The 19,901-nt window shown below is 41.7% G+C and overlaps 3 protein-coding genes across 3 annotated transcripts; 2 read left to right on the top strand and 1 right to left on the bottom strand.

Annotated features, from left to right (window-relative positions):
* The first annotated feature begins 8,911 nt into the window (after positions 1 to 8,911).
* On the top strand, positions 8,912 to 11,526 carry AFUA_3G02430 (uncharacterized protein). The gene is made up of 6 exons (XM_077804293.1): positions 8,912 to 9,548; positions 9,599 to 9,781; positions 9,835 to 10,341; positions 10,408 to 10,525; positions 10,599 to 10,946; positions 11,009 to 11,526. Exons 1-6 carry the CDS (start codon positions 9,014 to 9,016, stop codon positions 11,094 to 11,096), a joined length of 1,779 nt encoding a protein of 592 aa, XP_077660450.1. The 5' UTR covers positions 8,912 to 9,013; the 3' UTR covers positions 11,097 to 11,526.
* A 683-nt stretch (positions 11,527 to 12,209) lies between these two features.
* Positions 12,210 to 13,020, bottom strand: AFUA_3G02420 (putative ThiJ/PfpI family transcriptional regulator; the record flags this gene model as incomplete). Its single annotated transcript, XM_743472.1, has 3 exons — positions 12,210 to 12,520; positions 12,589 to 12,888; positions 12,933 to 13,020. 3 exons carry the CDS (start codon positions 13,018 to 13,020, stop codon positions 12,210 to 12,212), a joined length of 699 nt encoding a protein of 232 aa, XP_748565.1.
* A 4,386-nt stretch (positions 13,021 to 17,406) lies between these two features.
* Positions 17,407 to 19,630, top strand: AFUA_3G02400 (uncharacterized protein; the record flags this gene model as incomplete). The annotated part of the gene is made up of 5 exons (XM_077804292.1): positions 17,407 to 18,073; positions 18,169 to 18,776; positions 18,827 to 18,931; positions 18,998 to 19,535; positions 19,593 to 19,630. Exons 2-5 carry the CDS (start codon positions 18,573 to 18,575, stop codon positions 19,628 to 19,630), a joined length of 885 nt encoding a protein of 294 aa, XP_077660449.1. The 5' UTR covers positions 17,407 to 18,073; positions 18,169 to 18,572.
* Positions 19,631 to 19,901: the final 271 nt, after the last annotated feature.

The raw sequence follows: 19,901 nt of genomic DNA, 5'->3' as shown, positions 1-19,901 counted from the left end.
AATACCTAATAAGAAAAGGGTATATGTTAAGGTACGGGGTCACAGGTAAACAGAAACAGGTTGATGAGGTAGTTAACACTCAGGCTGGCTACAGGAATCTATATCTATCTATTCTGGTTGTGGGGTAAACTAGTATAGGTAGGCTCTATAGATAGGATATAGCTTAGAGGCTTCTAAGTAAGTTATAAGATTATACAGTAAAGATATTCCTAAGATTATATAATTCCTTCCTAGTAATACTAACTCCTATCTATAGTAGCACTGTGATAGTACTCCCCTCCTTAAGATTAAGCTCTGTTAAGATTATCTACTAGTTTAGGTTTGCTTAGGTAGCAGCAGTGGAAGTTAGCTATAATCTCTTATATATTCCTTAAGTAATAGGTGGGTTCCTTAGTAGGGTTATTATAGCCTAACTATTTAATAATATACTTTAGATAGGGGCCTTATTAGCCTTAGTGTTCCTAGTAGGAATCTAAGATATTCTTAATAATCTATTCTTCTAGACTATTAACCTCTACTAGTAGTAGTAGTAGCTATCTTTATCTAGGAATAGGGTCTTTAGTAACAGGACATAGTAAGCTAATATTAAATATAGGGTAAATCTTTATAGAAGCTAGTAGATCTAGCTTATAAGTATGCAGGCTAATAATCTTCTTAATATAGAATAGCCCTAAGTTTTTCTAGTTAAGTTTTTTCTAGGGGTGCAGGGTCCTGATATTCTAGGCATCTAACTAAACTAGTTATCCTATATAGTAATAGCAGGTAGGTCTCTAGTGATAATTTATCTATTTTTTATAATAGTCCTAGGCAATACAGATCTAGGTGTGGATATAGTTAATAATATCTTATATTTTCTTTATAAAGGCCTCAGCGTCTCTAGTAGCAGAGTGATTTATAGGCTAGATAGGTTTAAACCCCATGCATAGGTGAAATCTATAATTTATAAAGAAGGGTAAGATTCTAGTAGCCTTAGATTAGATAGAGTTTAAGGTAAACTTAGCTAATAGTAACCAGTCAGCCTAATTATCTTATAGATAGGTAATATAAGTATATAGGTATTATTCTAAAATAGTATTTATTCTTTTAGTCTAGCTATTAGTCTTAAGATAATAAGCAGTAGATAATAAGTTCTTAATATCTAGGTATTAGGTTAGGTGCTTCCAGAATGTAGTAATAAACTAAGGGCTATAATCTAATACTATTATTCTTAGTAGGCTATATAGCTTCTATATATAATAGATATATAATTAGGCTACACTCTTAGTATTATAGGTAGTCTAACAGGGGATAAAGTGCCTTATCTTTATAAGTTAATTAATAATAACTAATATAGTATTATAGCCTCAACTAGGTACTAGACTAGTAATAAAGTCTATTAAGATATCTTACTATAATTATTTAGATACTAGGAGCAGGTGTAACACTCCTTAATAAGCTTTATAAGATAGGGTAGATTAGCAGCAGGTATAGTAGTTTTAGGTCTAGTAGTTAATATATTAGTACATACCTAGCTAGTAATATTCTTATACTATTAACTTATATAACTTATACTTTCTAGGGTATCTAGTAGCAGGCTTATTATAGTATTCTTATAATAACTAGGCTCTTAGCTTATTATAGTTAAGGATATATAAGTATTTATAGTAGTATAGATAGCTTCCTTATTATCTATAATCAGCTAGGGTAATCTTTAGGTATTAACTAGCATTCCTATTTAGCACCTATAGGATGGACTATATAGTATTATCTAACTAGTAGATAGTATCTAGTAGTTCCTTAATACTAGGAGGGGGCTTTAGTTAGTCTAGTTAGTCTAGTTAATCTAGTTAGTTTAGTTAGTCTAGTTAGTCTAGTTAGTCTATCTATATTAGTTAAGCAGGTACTCTAGTAGATTTCTTAGGTATTCTAGTAACTTAGGCTACTAGGTCTGTAAAGTAAACTCTTCTTATAGCTAACTAGCTCCTTATAATAGCTCCTAGTTTTATTAAGTTCTGAATTTTAGGGTTAAGGTTCTCTTTCTTTAGAATTATCTAGCTCTAGTATTATAGCTATTTATCCCCCTCTTTAAGGAGATCTTCTAACCTCCTAGTTAGAGTATTAGGCTTAACTCCTTGCTTCCTAGGTTAATATATAATTTTAAAGTTAAAGTAGGACAGGAATTTAGACTAGCAGGCTTGTTATCTATTAAGTAGCTTAATAGATATAAAATATTCTAGGTTATAGTAATTAGTTATAACTTTAATTAGTAATAGTATACCCTCTAGTTTAAGGTACTATTCCTTAAAGCAGCAAATAATAGTAAGTAACTCTTTATTATAGATCTTATAGTTATACTTAGTAACTAAGAGCTTCTTAGAGAAGAATGTAATAGGGTGCAGGACTCCTTTATTATTATACTAGGATATTATACTAGTAGATATATAATTAGAAGAGTTAGTCTTAACTATAATATCTTTTATCTAGTTAAATAGTTTTAAGATTAGGGCATTTATAAATACCTTCTTCAGGGCTTTAAAGCTTAATTTACAGGCTATAGTCTATATAAATAAGATATCCTTCCTAGTCAGGTTCACTAAGGGAGTAATAATTCTTAAGAAATCCTTAATAAATCACTAGTAAAAGTTGCTAAAGCTAATAAAGGCCTAAATATTAGTAATATAGGTTAGAACTTACTAGTTAATAATTATTTTTACCTTATTAGGGTCCATACAGATGCTATCCCAGCTAATGATAATACTAAGGAACTTAGTTTTAGGGATAATAAACTTATACTTTTAGATTTTTATATATAGGCTAGCTTCTTATAGTTTCTGCAGGACAGAGTAGACATAGGTTATATACTTAGTATAGGTCTTGCTGTAAATAAGGATATTATTAAGATAGGTAGTATAGAAGATATTAAGGTAATCTTATAAAGTATTATTAATAAATTGCTAAAAGGTTATAGGTGCTCCTGTTAGCCTAAAGGGTATTACTAGGGATTTAAATAGGCCTAATTAGGTACAGAAAGCTATTAGGTATTCTTATCCTTTCTTAATATAGATATTATTAAATGCTGAAATAATATTAATCTTTATAAAATATTTCATCTCTTTTAGGTTATTCAGGGTTTCCTTTATTAGAGGCAGTGGGTATTAATCTTTAATAGTTATAGTATTTAGGGCTTAGTAATTAATGCAGATTTATATGCCTCTACCTAGCTTTTTAATAAATAGGATAGGTAATATAGTAGGTGATAAACTAGGGCAGATAAAGCCCTTCCTTAGGTTCTCTTTAATCTATTCCTTTAGAACTCTTAATTCCTCTTAGGACATGGCATATAGAGGGCTAAATAGGGGGGTCTTTCCTTCTAATAGCTTAATATTATAGTTATAGAGGTAGTATAGCAGCAGGTGCTTAGCCTCCTTAGGGGAGAAAATATCAGCATAGTCTTTGAATTTATTAGGTAATAAGTTAGTAAAGTCTTCTTTCTAAGCTTTCTCAATCCTTAGGGCGGCTTTAAGATCTTCTAGGGTGATTATAAATATCTAGGTATTTCTCTAGGCGTAAGCTAAGCAGGCAGCTAAGGAGATAAAAGCTATATCTCTATTCTCTAGTCCCTTTAGTCTCAGGGGTAGGTATCTAGGCTAGGTCTTTAGGGGGATATTATGCAAGGCTTATATCTTAGTTAGCCTCTGAGGTATATTATAATATTTCTAGCAGTAGTTGCTATTAAATATAATACTATAGGCTATAAATTATATTAAGGGGTTATATACCTTTATCTAAGGTATTCCTAGTATAATAGGGTAATGTGCTAACTAGACAACATAAAACCTTATATCTTTCTTAAAGTAGTCCTTAATTCTCATATCTATCTAAATATAATAAGTTATCTTCCTATTCTCTGGTTCTCTCCTATTAAATATATACAGGGTTATTAGGTCTACTAGGGGGATAGGCTCTAGCATCTAGTCTTCAGCCCATCCTTTATTAATAAATCCTTATCCTTTAGCTCTAGTATCTAATAGGGTATAAGTAGGTAGCTTTATTCCCTTCTCTTCCCTCTCTAGGGTCACGGGTAGTATTATAACTTTTAATTATTATATTTATTTCTTAAGGTTAAGTCTATAAATAGCAGTAGTAGAGATTTAAATAATATATAGTTTTTAAGCCTAGTTATAGCTTACTTCAGGCTCACTCCTTTTACTAAGGAGGTCTAGCTAGGTGATAGGCTTCTAGGTGCTAGGATCCATCCCCTCTGGGGGCTCTCTAGGCATAATTTATAAGATATTATAATTTAAACTCTCTAATAGGTATCAGGGTGGGGGTAGTCCCTAATCTAGTGTTTTAGGGAGCTATATTAGAAGCAGGCGCCTGTCTTATAGTAGGAGGGGCTATACCCCTTTCTTATTAGGTATTAGGTAGTACCTAGGTCTATAAGGTTATATTATTATACTAGTATATGCTTATTCCTCTGAATAATAGGGCACTAGGGTTATTTAGTAGACTTAGTAGTAATAGGGCTAGAGCTTTAGGGTAACTAGGAATACTAGGTAGGTTTAGTAGTAGTAGTATAGGTCTTAATAATAGGGGGTTAGTTTATAGTATATTACTGGCGGTAGTTCTTAAGCTCCTATAAAAATCTAGTAAACTAGTAGTACTCCTAGCTTAGAGGCTAGTTATATATAAGCATGCTCTAGAGTTTATAACTAATAGCCTATTTAAGTAGGGTAGGTAGGGTTTCTTTAGGCATCTTGCCTTCCAGGGCTAGGTATTAGAATTCTATAAAGAAGGTACTAAACTCCTTATTAGTCTAGCGCAGGCTAAATAGCTTATTTTAGGCATTATTCACATAGTTAAGGTCACTAAAGGTATGTTCTAGGATATCTAGGATGTTTTAGTAGTTATTAAAGGTACAAATCCCCTTCTTAATATAGGGGAGAATCTGGGCATATAGCACACCCTTTAGATAGTTATTTATATAAGCTATCTAGCTCTGCGGCATTAGGAAGTAGTTAAGGTTAATATTTATTTTCTCTTAAATCTATGCTATAAAATGCTAAAGGTCCTTTTAGTTACCCTTAAACTTATTAGGGTTAGGGAGTTATTCTAATAATCTAGCAGCTTCAGAAGATAGGGTAGTAGTTAATATAGGTATTCCTACTAAAGTAACTATAGGCTTCTTAGTAATAGGTTTATATATAGGTATAGGTATAGGTATATTTATAATAGGGGTAGCTAAGCAACAGGCTTAGTCCCTTTCTATAGTAGCTTTTATATACTACTACTCTTTCTCTTATAGCTATTCCTTCTAGTACTATAAGACAGCCTTTAGCTTAGTAGTCTCTTATTTATACCTCTACTCTAAGGTAGTAAATTTATGCTAGAGTTCTAGGAGTTAGGCCTTAGATTACTTAGCTTATTAGTTTACTTTATTAATAGTTAATTTAGCCTTCTAGATATACTTATATACTAGGTAGCAGTATTTATACTATTTAGTACTATATTTAGTAATATGCTTAGAGAACTCTTTAAGATCACTAGGTAGAAAAGGGGGTAGAGGGGTAGGCATTCTAATAGTATTAACTTTAAGGGAGGAGCTATATAATATTAAGGTACAGGGTTATAGGTAAATAGAAATAGGTTAATAAGGTAGTTAACACTTAGGCTGGCTATAGGAATCTATATCTATCTATTCTAGTTATAGAGCAAACTAGTATAGATAGGCTCTATAGACAGGACATAGCTTAGAGGCTTCTAAGTAAGTTGCAGGATTATGCAGTAAAGATATTCCTAAGGTCATATGATTCCTTCCTAGTGATGCTAACTCCTATCTGCGGCAGCACCGTGACAATAGCCTATAAATTAGGCTTTAAAGCCCTGAAGAAGGCGTTTATAAACACCCTAATCTTAAAACTATTTAACTAGATAAAAGATATTATAGTTAAGACTAACTCTTCTAATTATATATCTACTAGTGTAATATCCTAGTATAATAATAAAGGAGTCCTGCACCCTATTATATTCTTTTCTAAGAAGCTCTCAGTCACTGAGTATAACTATAAGATTTATAATAAAGAGTTGCTTACTATTATTTACTACTTTAAAAAATAGTGTCTTAAACTAGAGGGTATACTATTACTAATTAAAGTTATAACTAATTACTATAACCTAGAATATTTTATGTCTACTAAGCTGCTTAATAGATAATAAGTCTACTAGTCTAAATTCCTATCCTACTTTAACTTTAAAATTATATATCAACCTAGGAAGCAAGGAGTTAAGCCTAATACTCTAACTAGAAGGTTAGAAGATCTCCCTAAAGAGGGGGATAAATAGCTACAATACTAGAGCTAGATAATTCTAAAGAAAGAGAATCTTAACCCTAAAATTTAGAACTTAGTAAAACTAGGAGCTATTATAAGGAGCTAGTTAGCTATAAGAAGAGTTCACTTTATAGATCTAGTAGCCTAAGTTACTAGAATATCTAAAGAACCTACTAGAGTACCTACTTAACTAGTATAGATAGACTAACTAGACTAACTAGACTAACTAGACTAACTAGACTAACTAGATTAACTAGACTAACTAGACTAATCAGAGCCCTCTCCTAGTATTAAGGAACTACTAGATACTGCCTACTAGTTAGATAATACTATATAGTCTATCCTATAGGTGCTAGATAGGAATACTAGTTAATATCTAAAGATCACCCTAGCTAATTACAGATAATAAGGAAGCTATCTATACTACTATAAATACTTATATATCCCTGACTATAATAAGCTGAGAGCCTAGTTATTATAAGAATACTATAACAAGCCTACTACTAGACACCCTAGAAAGTATAAATTATATAAGTTAATAGCATGAGAATATTACTGGCTAGGTATATACTAATATATTAACTACTAGATCTAAAACTACTATACCTGCTGCTAATCTACCCTATCTTATAAAGCCTATTAAGAAGTATTATACCTACTCCTAGTACCTAAATAATTATAGTAAGATATCTTAATAGACTTTATTACTAGTCTAGTACCTAGTTAAGGCTATAATACTATATTAGTTATTATTAATTAACTTACAAAGATAAGGTACTTTATCCCCTATTAGACTACCTGTGATGCTAAGGGTGTAGCCTAATTATATATCTATTATATATAGAAGCTACATAGCCTACTAAGAATAATAGTATTAGACTATGGCCCTTAGTTTATTACTGTGTTCTAGAAGCACCTGACTTAATACCTAGATATTAAGAACCTACTATCTACTGCTTATTACCCTGAGACTAATAGCTAAACTAAAAGAATAAATACTATTCTAGAATAATACCTATGTGCCTATGTTACCTATCTATAAGATAATTAGGCTAACTAGTTACTATTAGCTAAGTTTACCTTAAACTCTGTCTAATCTAAGGCTACTAGAATCTCACCCTTCTTTATAAATTATAGATTTCACCTATATATAGGGTTTGAACCTATCTAGCCTGTGAATGTCACATGCTCGGAACAACGTAAGCCCAGCGAGCCGCCAGCGGCAAGCCCCCTCTCGCTCGGGTAATTATATACCCGATTCCGAACGCACTCAGTAGAAATAGGAGTTCTGAACAGCTTGGGGGAGACTAAGCAGTTCGTTCTGATCATTAACACACATACATTTTCACCAATACATCTATACGTCCCTGAAACCCAGTATTCCTATCCGTAGCCGCAGCCTAGTCGCCGTCGCATCGCTGGCTAGGACCCCCTAGGTCGATTACCTCCGATCGCCTTACACCCTGTTCCTAGATAAAGATAACTACTATTATTACTAGTAGAAGTTAATAGCCTAGAAGAATAGATTATTAAGGATATCTTAGATTCCTGCTAGGAACACTGGGGCTAATAAGGCCCCTATCTAAAGTATACTATTAAATAGTTAGGCTATAATAACCCCACTAAGGAACCCACCTATTACCTGTAGAATATATAAGAGATTATTATTAACTTCCACTGCTGCTACCTAAGTAAACCTAAATTAGTAGATAGTCTTGGCAGAGCTTAACCCTAAGGAGGGGAGTACTGTCATAGTGCTGCTATAGATAGGAGTTAGTGTTGCTAAGAAGGAATTATATAACTCTAGGAATATCTTCACCGCATAACTTAGTAACCTATTTAAAGGTCCTTAAGCTATGTCCTGTCTATAGAGCCTGCCTGTACTAGTCTGCCCTGCAACTAGAATAGATAAGATATAGATTACTATAGCTAGTCTGAGTATCAACTTCCTTATTAACTGACTTCTGTTTACCTGTGATCCAGCACCTTGACAAGTATGGCTGAACATGGCCAGCTCATCAGGCAGGGGATTAACATTCGATGGTATCCCGTAATGTGAGCGCCTGTACAGCGCTAACTGCCCGGAATGAGGGCATAGATCTTGTTGCCTGTTGGATGATTGCTGCAAGCATGCCCAGCTGCAAGAATGATCATATACCTTCAAGCTCAGCTCCATTTCCGGGCAGAAATGGTGCACGCTCAGTTCAAACTGGGGTTGCAATGCATTTACATCTCTAGGCATACTCGAATTCCAAGTTTCTTGCAGCATGCAATGTGATGGGTAGAAAGTGGACATTCGGCAGACATAGAGCTCGATGCCCAATTCCGAAGCGCCACCACTGTCGATCACCGAGGATTCAGCTAAGTAGTTTGTTGTCCTGTCTGCTCCTCCGAGCTGAGGAGGAGTGATGGCTGTGGCGATATGCACCACCGCCGATGATACACCAACAGCCAACCGCATCAGCTTCTTTGGTTTTCCCACGCAAGCCACCAGGCATCATCGAAAGGAATAGCCTGGACGACGTGGGGCAGCACAGCAGGGGACCCCTGACAAACCGGATAATAACGGACAATCGACAAACGCGGTCTTCCCTCATCGAAAGCCTCATGAGGCATATTTAGGAGGACGCTGTTCTATTGCAAACCCATAGAGCTAGCTCATCCGGCTGATACTCTACGCTGAAACCAAGATCTTGTCTAGCATCATGGCTTCCTCTCAGGACAATTTCGTGTCCAAAACCAATCCCGATCCCTATGATCAGATCATCGTGCTCTCGCAGAAGGTGATAAATGCAGGGTTCAAGAACATGTGGAAGCTTGCCCAGGGAGATGACGATAGTCCGTTGACACACTTTAAGAAGAGCATTCACGGGGAGTATATTGAAGCTGATGTCGGGATCCCTTCCGTGAAGCTCCATGTCGAAAGTCGGGAGCCCATGTTATATTTTCTATTGGCCTTGAAGAATGGTGAAATGGCTGTGTACGAGAGTGATGATTCCGACACACTCTTCAAATGGGATATCAAGGACTGGGTCCTCGCGTTCAACGTGGTTATTAGTAAGTGCAATGGGTGTCCTTCAACCGGCAGAAGCATGGAACCGGCCCCTAACCACCCTTCTCTCCCTCTACTAGACCAGAAGAAGATCACCAAGGACTCGGAGGAATATAGAAAGTTTAAGGAGCGTGCAGGGCTTCCCGAGTCGAACTTCTCTCTCGCGCAGCTCTTTATTGATGCGTCATGTGGGTGCCCTTGATTCGTGAGGGTGTTTGCTACTTACAGAGGAAACCAGCTAGCACGAAATTCAACCCGGATTTGACCAGCTTTGGCGAGCACAATTTGAATGAATTGACCCCGGCGGCAAAAGCCAGCGTCCTTCAATTCATCGATCACTGGATCAAGGTCATGTCCGAAAGCGGCAGTAGCATACTAGGGTATTCGGCCCAACGTGAACAAGTCAATGGCGGTGATGAGCGTAAGGAGTTCTGGGACGTGTGGTGCAGGCAACCAACGCTAAAGTTCGTGCAGTCAACGAATACGCACCGTCTTTCCCTCCCACCAGCATCGATTACTTCTGTTACCCATGGCGTGGAGTGGATGGAAGTGGGGCGAATAAGGATGACCAGGACAGCAATGCTCTGGCCTATCTCTTGATGTCCGATTTTAAGAACCCCCCGGCAGAGGGCTCCATTCAATATAGTGGGCCGTGGGTCGATGGCGATGACCGAGTGGCCTCCTTCTGTATGAACCGAGCTTTGTTCTGGAACTGGATGCTGCCTATAGCCAGGCAGGTGGTTGTGGCAATGACACCGGTGCCAGAGACTCCATATGTCAGCTATGCGGGGACACCGCCAGACATGCCCTGGCGGACCAGGCCCAGATATCATATTGGGGATACCAATGCTTCTGCCAATGACTACAAATGGGTACCAAACCCCTCTGGCGGGTGGTCAACGAGCATGCCCATGAAATTCACATGGGACAAAGTCACTGTTCCCCATAACTCGAATGACTGGATGATCGGGGAGGAATGGGGTATGCTTGAGCTCTCCTCCCTGCGTGTGCCGGTTCACACAACCCGAGGAAACTAACCTTTTGTAGGTGATAATACTCAAGCCACCGTCTCTTTCGGTGCCGGAACTGAAAGACTGACGGTGAAGGGGGGAAGTAAGTTCAGATATCAAATCGATCATCACAGAGATGGTATGAGTGGTACGAGGCAAGTGTGGCCCCTGTCCCTTCTCTCATGATATTTGTTTGTCTTGCTGATGTCGCTGTATCTGTTCCTGCAGTTTCTGGGTGGAAGTATTCACCGACTGGCGACTCTCTATCGACATGACATCTATTGAAGAGGGTGGAATCGTCTTTCATCCAAAGGAGAACAATAACGAAGATGTGAAAGTCGCCTATAAGGAGTATGGGGACATGAAAATGGAGAGTACTGCGCAGGATCTTGCTGAGAGCATTGCCGATGATGTCAAGCAAAACATGACGGCTGCTCTGGAAAGCGTGAGTGAAACACTGTCCCAGGCGATGGCCAATGCAAACCGCCTGTGTCTCCCTGCGGCCGGCACTTTCTTCATGAAAGACCCTGTTTTCAACGAGGGCGGTGATCTGCTGGTCAAACTGGAATATGATGGGTACGTTTTGTCCAATGTCTATCTGTCCGTGCTCTGCCACAGTAATCTGACCGTCTAAACAGGGCGGATCCTCCACCGCCACCATCCAAGGGAAAATACAGATTCCGTCCACCCATGGTGACGGCTTCCGTCCGTCGCATGGATTCTTAATGCCGTGGCCGTTGTCAATCAATGAAACTGGCGCCTCTGGCAGGGAGATATGTCGGTACAGGTACTTAGCCTGTACAGAGGGATTGAAGAGCCATTCTCTTGTCGACTATTCTATTCCTTGCTTGTCGTCTATCATAGTCATAACGTAGAACAAGTATCTTGCTAAACATCACCTAAGTACTCTTCTGATATGACGGACATACTTCCTTCCCTGTGGTGATCGGCCAAACCCCAGTAATGGAGAATCCTACCTCGTCCACTTTGGCGCTTACATTGACAGACGTCCGAAAAGGTAGACCAAGAGAAATCCCACTTCTACGACGCTTTAGGTGTCGTCATTTGCATCATCTTCGACAGCTTGCATCGATCAAGGAGTCCTATGTCCTGTACACCATCTTGTGGCAACCTTTTTTTTTTTTTGATTTCTTTTGTGAGGCAATCAGGACCAGACTTTCCCCTAAATGTTACATTTCAATGTTGGATCTGACACTGTTGCAAGAAGTGTCGTTGCAACAGAAAGAATGAAGTGCCAGTGGTAAAGCAGAAAGCAATATCATTAGATATCACAGGGCTAATTTAGGAATATAACGTTTAGTGGGTCGCATGGCGTATTGCTACTACATTATTTGACCACTAAGCGAATAGAAGCAGGTTGCAAGGCTTCTGCATATATCCCTAGATACCAGTCATATTACCTTCCATGACTGGTGTAGACTAGGACTCAGTCTATCAACTATTTCTAATGATAGCACTCTTTCTACTGAGAAATAATCATGAAAATTACTAACACTAGATACACATCAAAGTACGAAGTACCTACTTTCCCAGGAAACCTGCCTCTGCCTCTGTAGTATGGCCTCAATTTAGTAGTATAAGCCAGGCCCTAGTTAGAGGAGTTGTGGGTTGGGTTATGGGTACCTACTTTACCTATATTGTACATTTAACTATAGTCTGTACTACTTTTAGTAGGCAAATTAATCTCTTTTCAAGAGAACCTAGGATTCTGCCTGTCACATGAACCCTATGGGTTACCCATACCCATGTGGGTTGGGTTTGGGTTTACAGGTTGGGTCAGCCAGTAGCCTCAGTGTCCAGTCTGGATAGAAAACTCTATTAATATCTGACTGCATTGTCCCAGGTGGAAGATTCATTTAAAGGTATAAGAGCACTTTTATGTGACATCTTTAGCAGGGAGTCCCAACGATATTCCAAGCCAAACGCAACAAAATGAGCATGATGCAGAGCTTTTTCTCTGCTGAAGCCTGGAATTGAAGCCTCCTCTCCCTGGGCAGAAGCCTTTTGAGCCTCATACGTACTAGCCATGAACACAAGGCCTGCGTCGATCCCCGCCGTAACACCGGAGGAAGTCAGGAATTTTCCGTCCTGCACCCAGCGGGCCCGCTTCTGCCATTGGACGCCGGGGACTAGCAGATGGATTGATTAGAACGTGCTCTTGAGGGTCCCAAACCCAGATGCGTCCATTATATCATACACTTTGGAGTCAACTCATCGTACAGCCGCTTATTCGTCGTTGCCTTCCGTCCATCCAGCCGACCAGTCGCAGCCAGCAGGATGGACCCGGTACACACAGTCAAAATATTCGCGGCGCGGTCAACCAGCTTCCCGATGCGTTGTAGCAGGATTGGGTCCCAGATCAGCGGCAGCATGCCGAACCCGCCCGGGATGAAAAGGGTGTCGAACTGGTGGTCCTCCCTGAGAGCCTCGGCCAGTGAGAGGGTCGGAATCACCGCGATGCCGTTCTTTATGGAGGTTTCGATGCCCTGTGGCGAGTCTAGGTTGTGGAGGTTGGCGAGTTCGAGAGTTAATGATCACTACGGGGGATGATGGCGCCCAGTGGGTCGAAGAGATTGGGGGCTTCGAAGTCATTGTAGACAAGCGAGAGGATGCGGTGCTGGGCCGGCATTTGGCTTTCTTCTATTTTTCTACTTCCCTATTTCCTGACTACGGCTGAGGATGGAGGTATTTCAGGTGCTCTGAGTTAAGGTTGAAGAGAAAGCGGCTCTATCTCTCGTCAGATAGGTCAGTCTGAGGCTTCGTGGTATTGGCACTTTTTTGAGGCTAAGAGTCGTAAGTCGTAATTGGTGATGGGGAACTGAAGAATTCCTCATGGATTGACCTCAGCGGACTTACGGGCATACAACAAGGGAGATTTGACAGTGAACAGACCAAAACTCCGAGGAGATTTGCAACGCCTCCACGGCTCCATGGAGCCCCTGGAGTTGCGTGGCGCCGATCTTAGTCTCCGACTTGCCGACGGTTCGATCTCTGGAATTCCAAGAGGGTTTGATTCTGTACTACTCTGTAGTTAGTTACTATTATACGGCTGACGAGGGGAAACCGGTTTGGACTGTGCCCCTCCACGCTACAGTCGCCTTCACTGGTAACAACTCCTCTGAAATCTTGAGGGATAACGATGCCAATAAAGAAAGCATCATTCTGGAAGTCTACCTGTGAGCAAATGCTGTACCGCTTCTTAATCACTAGTAAAACCAGGTATCTACAGCTGACCTATCCTGCATAGGAGGCACAGCCTTCTTATAAGCAGCCTCCACTTTAGAAAGCGTATCTAGTCTCCTTATACAAGCCTCAATAGCTGGATACGCCTCAGGAGACGTAAGGACAGACGCAGCCAGCACCGACCCCTTCAACTAATGGTTCCTTTGCCTCACCAATTTCAAGAGAAGCACAGTCGTAATCAAACCCAATGTGCTCGATGGCCATGGCCACGTTGACAGGATGGGGCCGGGGCCTACAAGCATTCATTGGCGAGGTGCAGGTCAATGGGGAAGGTGTATTATCGGCGCGTGTGTAGACGGTAAATCGGCCACTGTAAAGATAGATGACAGAAAGGTGTGCCATTTGACTTAGTTGAAAGTGAGGAGAGTGTGATCGAATTATATTTTCTAGGATGCCCTGTATGCAGGCGATTACCCTTATGGGTGATGCTGTTGGCGAAGCGCTGTTCTTTACACCTCTGAGGTCATACTCGCGATACTAGAATCTATCCTCAAAATCCATATGATAAGCAGCATTCATTCTGGAGCAAAAGAGCCATCTTTACTCCAAGGAGAATGAAGCTGAAGGTGGAGCTATGTGGAGTAACGGCTACGGCCCGCTAATGTCATAATCTAGACAAGCCTTAAGCAAGCCAAGCATTCTTAGCTCTCGGGATCGACGGAAAGTGTCTCGTCTGTGGAGATCATCAAGACTCCAAAGATGATCGTCCGAAACTCCGAACCTCCATGGACATACAGAGTCATCTTCGTGAAGTTGATATCATGTGAGGTTATCATGAGAATTAGTGATATCACATACTCATAGAATATAGATATACATTCTTGCATGTTGGGATACCAATTACTTAGTGTTGGTGCCAAATGATTGATGTCGACATCAAAACATCATATTGCCTAAGATATTGATATTATTCTCATATAAGTACATCTTCTTTGACTCTAATCTCGAGACTTAAACACCCAGATGTATACCTGGATTTTATAGATGGGGTGGTCTAGTGCCGATAACTAGATGCTTCAGATCCATATCTACTCTGAATGCGTCCCGGTAATGAGAAAGATGGTAGATATCTCCTCTTGAACAATAAGCATGGGCTTAATGAAGACCGCATTTCGAGTCTAAGCACTTACGGCAGTTACACACCTGCCATATGCCATACAGCGACTCAGTGATAGAATGACAGACAAACAGCGAACGAGATAGCTTATGGCTGGAAGTACACCCTTCCTACTCAAAATGTTGCTATACCAAACTCACGCTGCCGCACGATAACCTAGTGAAGTGTCCTGCATCTCAATATATGCAGTTTTTCGCTCATCGACCTCGGTAAGGCTCCTAGACATCGTGAACAAACCTTCATTCTTGCCAAGTTCTCATCCTCACGAGCGAAAAGATCTATCTCTTCACTCCATCTGCTCCCGATTTCCAGCATTTTCTGACATGTCGGGTCTTTATTAAATCCAGATAGCTCTATCACACTAGGCTTCTAGCTATTAGGGGCCCAGGGCGTCGTTGTCAACAGCACATGTGTCCAATTCTCGAAGAATGCCACGCGGCGTTCATCAAAGGTCGCTAGCGCTGGAGAATCATAGCTATCTTTGGAAAGTTTATCGGACAGGTTTGTGAGCGCGTCCAGGACTTTGTGAGAAAGCTTACTGAAATTCCCAGCAAAGTTAATAATGGTTGCTATTTCGAACCAATGCAGGCAATTTCCGGCTGTCAAGAAGTCGGTAAGCTGCTGAATCATGGCTCTTTGGAAAGCTCATCGGAGTAGAATTCTGTGCATTCCAATGCTTGCAGCAGATCGCAGTGGAAGGAAAAGTGAGATTTAATCTTGTAAAAGCTGATCGGAGCGGAAGAAGCACCTCTTAACTCATCTAGATGCTGTTGCGACTCTGGGCACTTGGTGATATACCACACTGCCACAATTCCTCGAGACAATTTCTTCGTCCGTAGTGGCTGCAGTAGTATGTCCGATTTGGCCCAAAGGCTCCCCCTTGAAGAATATTGATAGACAGACTGGTGAACAGCTGCTACTGCGTAACCTGTAATCATCCGACGAACATCCGCCAAAGGGTCGGCCAGTCTTTTTGCTAATTCGGGCGTGTCAAGCACCAGCTCCCCATTATTAACGTACTGGAACGCAATGTCCATAACCTGGAGAGGTAGACGGTTTCCCTCCTGATTTATAGAATTGGGCAAATGTCGCTGATATCAAACGAAACGTAGAACCACGGCTCAAATCCTCGTTCGTAATCAAGTAGTCAGCCATTTTTCTCTACAGTATAGTCGCCCAACTGCTTCCTGGAGTCCGCTGAGGACCTCATCATATCTTCAACGTAGAGCTAGCATACCTCGCCATCCTTGTCTTATACCAGGTATGCACGCTGTGGCCTAGATGCAACCATATCCCAAAACCCTTTTAAGCCTTAGTGTCCTGCTCTCTCTACTCCGACCATTCCGTGCCTAACCCAGTGCCATTCTCTATGGGTTTTCCCTGCTTCTCTACACCATTATCCAGCCCCATCTCTTCCCATAATCATGGTCTTCGCTTCTATCCAGCTGGCAGCTGCATTTTGGCTCTTCTTGAAATAGTCTGCTTATGTCCACTGCCGCCGCATACATTGCCATGCAACTATTACTCAAAGTACTCATCCTACCAAGCCTGTAATGGCTGAGGTCAAACTCAGCCAGATTCGTAGACTATACCGGAGTACCTGGAGCACTAGTTATACAGATGCAGCGATGCTTGCCTTTGCAGCCATCACCTAAATACACAGTTCCGGTAGACTATGCCTGGCTATGTTAGTTACAGCTGCTATCTTATCCCTGCTAGCTTTCTTAAAGAGGTATCTTATTTTGTTTATACCAGAATCCAGATGTGTTAGGGGCAATCACAGTATTAACCTTTATGGAGAATTCAATATGATTGGTGTTACTATTCTTGCTTTAAGGCTAGCAGTCTGTTACTCCAGGAGTAATGTGCTTTAATACATCAACTCCACATGCGTGTTAAGCAATTATACCTAGCAATCTACCTTAGTAATCCTCACTTTTGGTTATATGTATAATGCGTTTGTATATAGCGAGAAGAGGATCACGTGATATGGCCCACCAACGCTGTTGTTTGTTTGCTCGTGCATCAGTCCATCTCTCTTCGTGTTTGACCAAGCCCCCTCTGATTTTTGTACCTCCGTTCCTGCAATGAGTGAAGAAAAACAGTTCAGATCAAAGTATTATTTTTGGCTCCCACCTGAGCTATGGATGCGAGTTGCGTATTTTCTACCTCGGATCCCCGATCAACCCAGATGGCAGGCGTGGGTCCGCTATCGCACTCTGAACCGGGCGTTCAAGAAAGAGATTGAAGATTACTACTTCAAGCACTGGATCATTGGTTCTGAAATCCAGGTGAAACGCGGGGAACCGGTCCCGCCGGATCCCCCTGACTCATATAGTCTGTACCTGCATGAGTGTTATGTTTTCTCTGGCTTTCGTGATCCTGAACAGCGCATCGCTGTTTTCGAGGGTCAACGTTTGGAATGGACGGATATACTGGGCCGTGAGCATTTAATTCAGATTGGGAGAATGTTGGAACAATTCGACGAACCAGGATACCATCCTTACATCACGTTTAAGATTGAAAAAGGAGTGACCGATTTACTTCCCATCGACCTTCGTTTTGGGAGTACTATCACAAGTAGTTATTTTACCTTTGACTGGCGAACTTACCTCTCCATTCTGCTTGACGAGCGGCGCCGTCTCGATGAGTATGAAGCGGTCACCGGGGTATGGTGTTCTCAGATCTTGTCCCAGTTGTTGTTTCAATGCTCACCAGGACAGTACAAATCCCAACTCCGGCTGGCAGTAGAATTGAGAATCAAGCTCGAGGACTCTGAAATCTCGCATACGGAAGCAATGCTACAGCTGGTGCAAGCAGCAGGAACCGATCTTGTTAGCCATGACGGCCGACTGCTCGCAATCCGCAGGCGTCGACGGTTCCGCTTAGGAGTCAAAACTGGCAAATTGCGGCTTCGACCTCCACTACACTCCTATCATATAGCGTATCACTATGATGAAAGTGGAGTCCGCTGTACAATGAATGTTCTTGAACGTCGCTTTACACAGCTCGATGAGGAACACGTGGCAGAGACGCTACTGGACTATTCAATAACGTCGGATAACGAGTACAATGTACAGATAGAGTGGTAGCAGTCAATCAGTCCATGGGCAAAGGCGCTTTCCTGTCCGTTGGTGCCCCCGAAGGGCTTCTCAGCGCAAGGTAAAACGTTCCAGCTCGGCGAAGCCCTCAAATCCGAAAGAGGGTTCACCAGGCTGACAGCCTGGGTCTTATTTCGATCTCCCAATATTGGAGATGATCGTCTGCAAACCTCCCAAGGAACCGAAATTTGTGATCACCAGCAGCTCCACGGTCAAAACAGGTATCCTTCGTCGAATTGAGCGTCGAGCTCTGCCCTTTTTCGTTGGCCTTTTACCCGCGCCACGACTACAGCATAAACTGACAAATGCTTCGCAGCCGGTCATAGCGTGCATCATCGAGCATCCAGAAAATTGCTTCAATAATCCCTTCGATTCCAGCTAATCGTCTCGCCTCTGTGGCATGCAGGAAGATGTCACAGGCCGATTCTCATTCGACGGTTATCACACAACCCATGCACGTCGGAGATGACCAACCAATGAATTTCCCACGGGCAGCTACAACATATTCCGTCGTATAAAAGCTGTGTAAGATCGACCGAAAGCCGAAGGGTGAGCGTTGACCGTGTGATGTAGCAAGGTTGATTGCCACTTCGCGAGGGTAGGACTCCAAGATGCGGGGTTGCTCAGCATCAGCAGAGATTAATTGTCAAGGAACTCCAAATCTGTCCATGTTGGCCACCTTACAACCGAATATATCTTCACCATCACCCAAAAGGCATCATGCAGTCTACAGAAACCATTCAAGCAGTGCAAGACTATTATGGAGGATTAGCTGAGCGCGGCTCCACGGGCAGGTCTGAGGACTATCAGACCAACGTTGCGAAGGCGTTTGGCTATGACCCAGAGGATTTGAAATTCCTTCCCGAGAATGCGAACCTTGGAGTCAGCTGTGGTAATCCTTTGGCGTTGGCGAGCCTAAGAGAAGTATGTGTGGCTGGACTGTCGCTTGCGCACGGCTGACTGCCCGAAAATAGGGTGAGACTGTGATCGATCTAGGAAGTGGCGGCGGCATCGATGTCATCCTCGCTGCGCGCAAAGTCGGTCCAAAGGGAAAGGCTATCGGAGTCGACATGACCAAAGTGAGTATTCACGTCTACAGAGCGGATTATACGCTTCCGGCGAGTGACTTACTTCCAATCTACCAGAAAATGCTGGCTCTCGCCCACGAAAACGTCGAAAAAGCAGGCATCACCAACGCTTCCTTTGTCGAGGGATTCATCACTGCTATCCCACTCGAGGATTCGACAGCTGACTGCATCATCAGCAACTGTGTCGTCAATCTCGTGCCAAAAGAGCAGAAGAGCCTTGTCTTTCATGAGATGTTCCGGCTTTTGAAACCTGGAGGTCGAGTTGCGATCAGTGACATCCTTGCTCGGCGGGAGCTGCCACCCGAAATCGCGAACGATTTGGCGCTGTATGTTGGCTGCATCGCTGGTGCAAGTCAGGCCCAGCAATACCATGCGTATCTGAAGGACGCCGGGTTTGGCGGTACGTCAACCAACCCACTTGCGACTGACCGGAAGATGCTGATTCTATGCGCAGACATAATGATTGTGGACACTAAGGCAGACCTCAACATCTACAAAGATATGCCACAAGAGAAGTCTGCCTGTTGTGGCATGTCCTGCTCCGACCTTCAGAGTAATGACAAAATTCGAGACTATGACTGTAATGAATGGGCTGGTGAGCTTGTACTCGATGAGGCCTCCCGTCGTGGGCCGTGGCTAACCCAGTTCCTAGGCTCCTTCCAGATATACGCCGTCAAGCCAGCATTGTGAATGACATCAGGCTTTGTTTCTTTCATATTTTCTAAGAACATGTTGAGATCTAACTACGTCTGGCAATGATACTCATATTGTATTCACCTGGAGATAAAATGCCGAGCCCGGTCGAAGAACTTCATCTTCATTGTTCTCAACTCTCATTGGCGGTCCTTGAATAGGAGTGACTGGAGATTTCCTTGTGTGGACAAAAGATTCATCTGAATGTATAAGCCGCTTGCCAAAGGCATTCTTATTGAGGATGATACCCGGTATCCTAGCGGAGTTT

Source organism: Aspergillus fumigatus, chromosome 3, assembly GCF_000002655.1.
Source record: "Aspergillus fumigatus Af293 chromosome 3, whole genome shotgun sequence".
In the NCBI taxonomy this organism is placed as follows: domain Eukaryota; kingdom Fungi; phylum Ascomycota; class Eurotiomycetes; order Eurotiales; family Aspergillaceae; genus Aspergillus; species Aspergillus fumigatus.
This window is presented reverse-complemented; position numbering and strand designations above follow the sequence as displayed.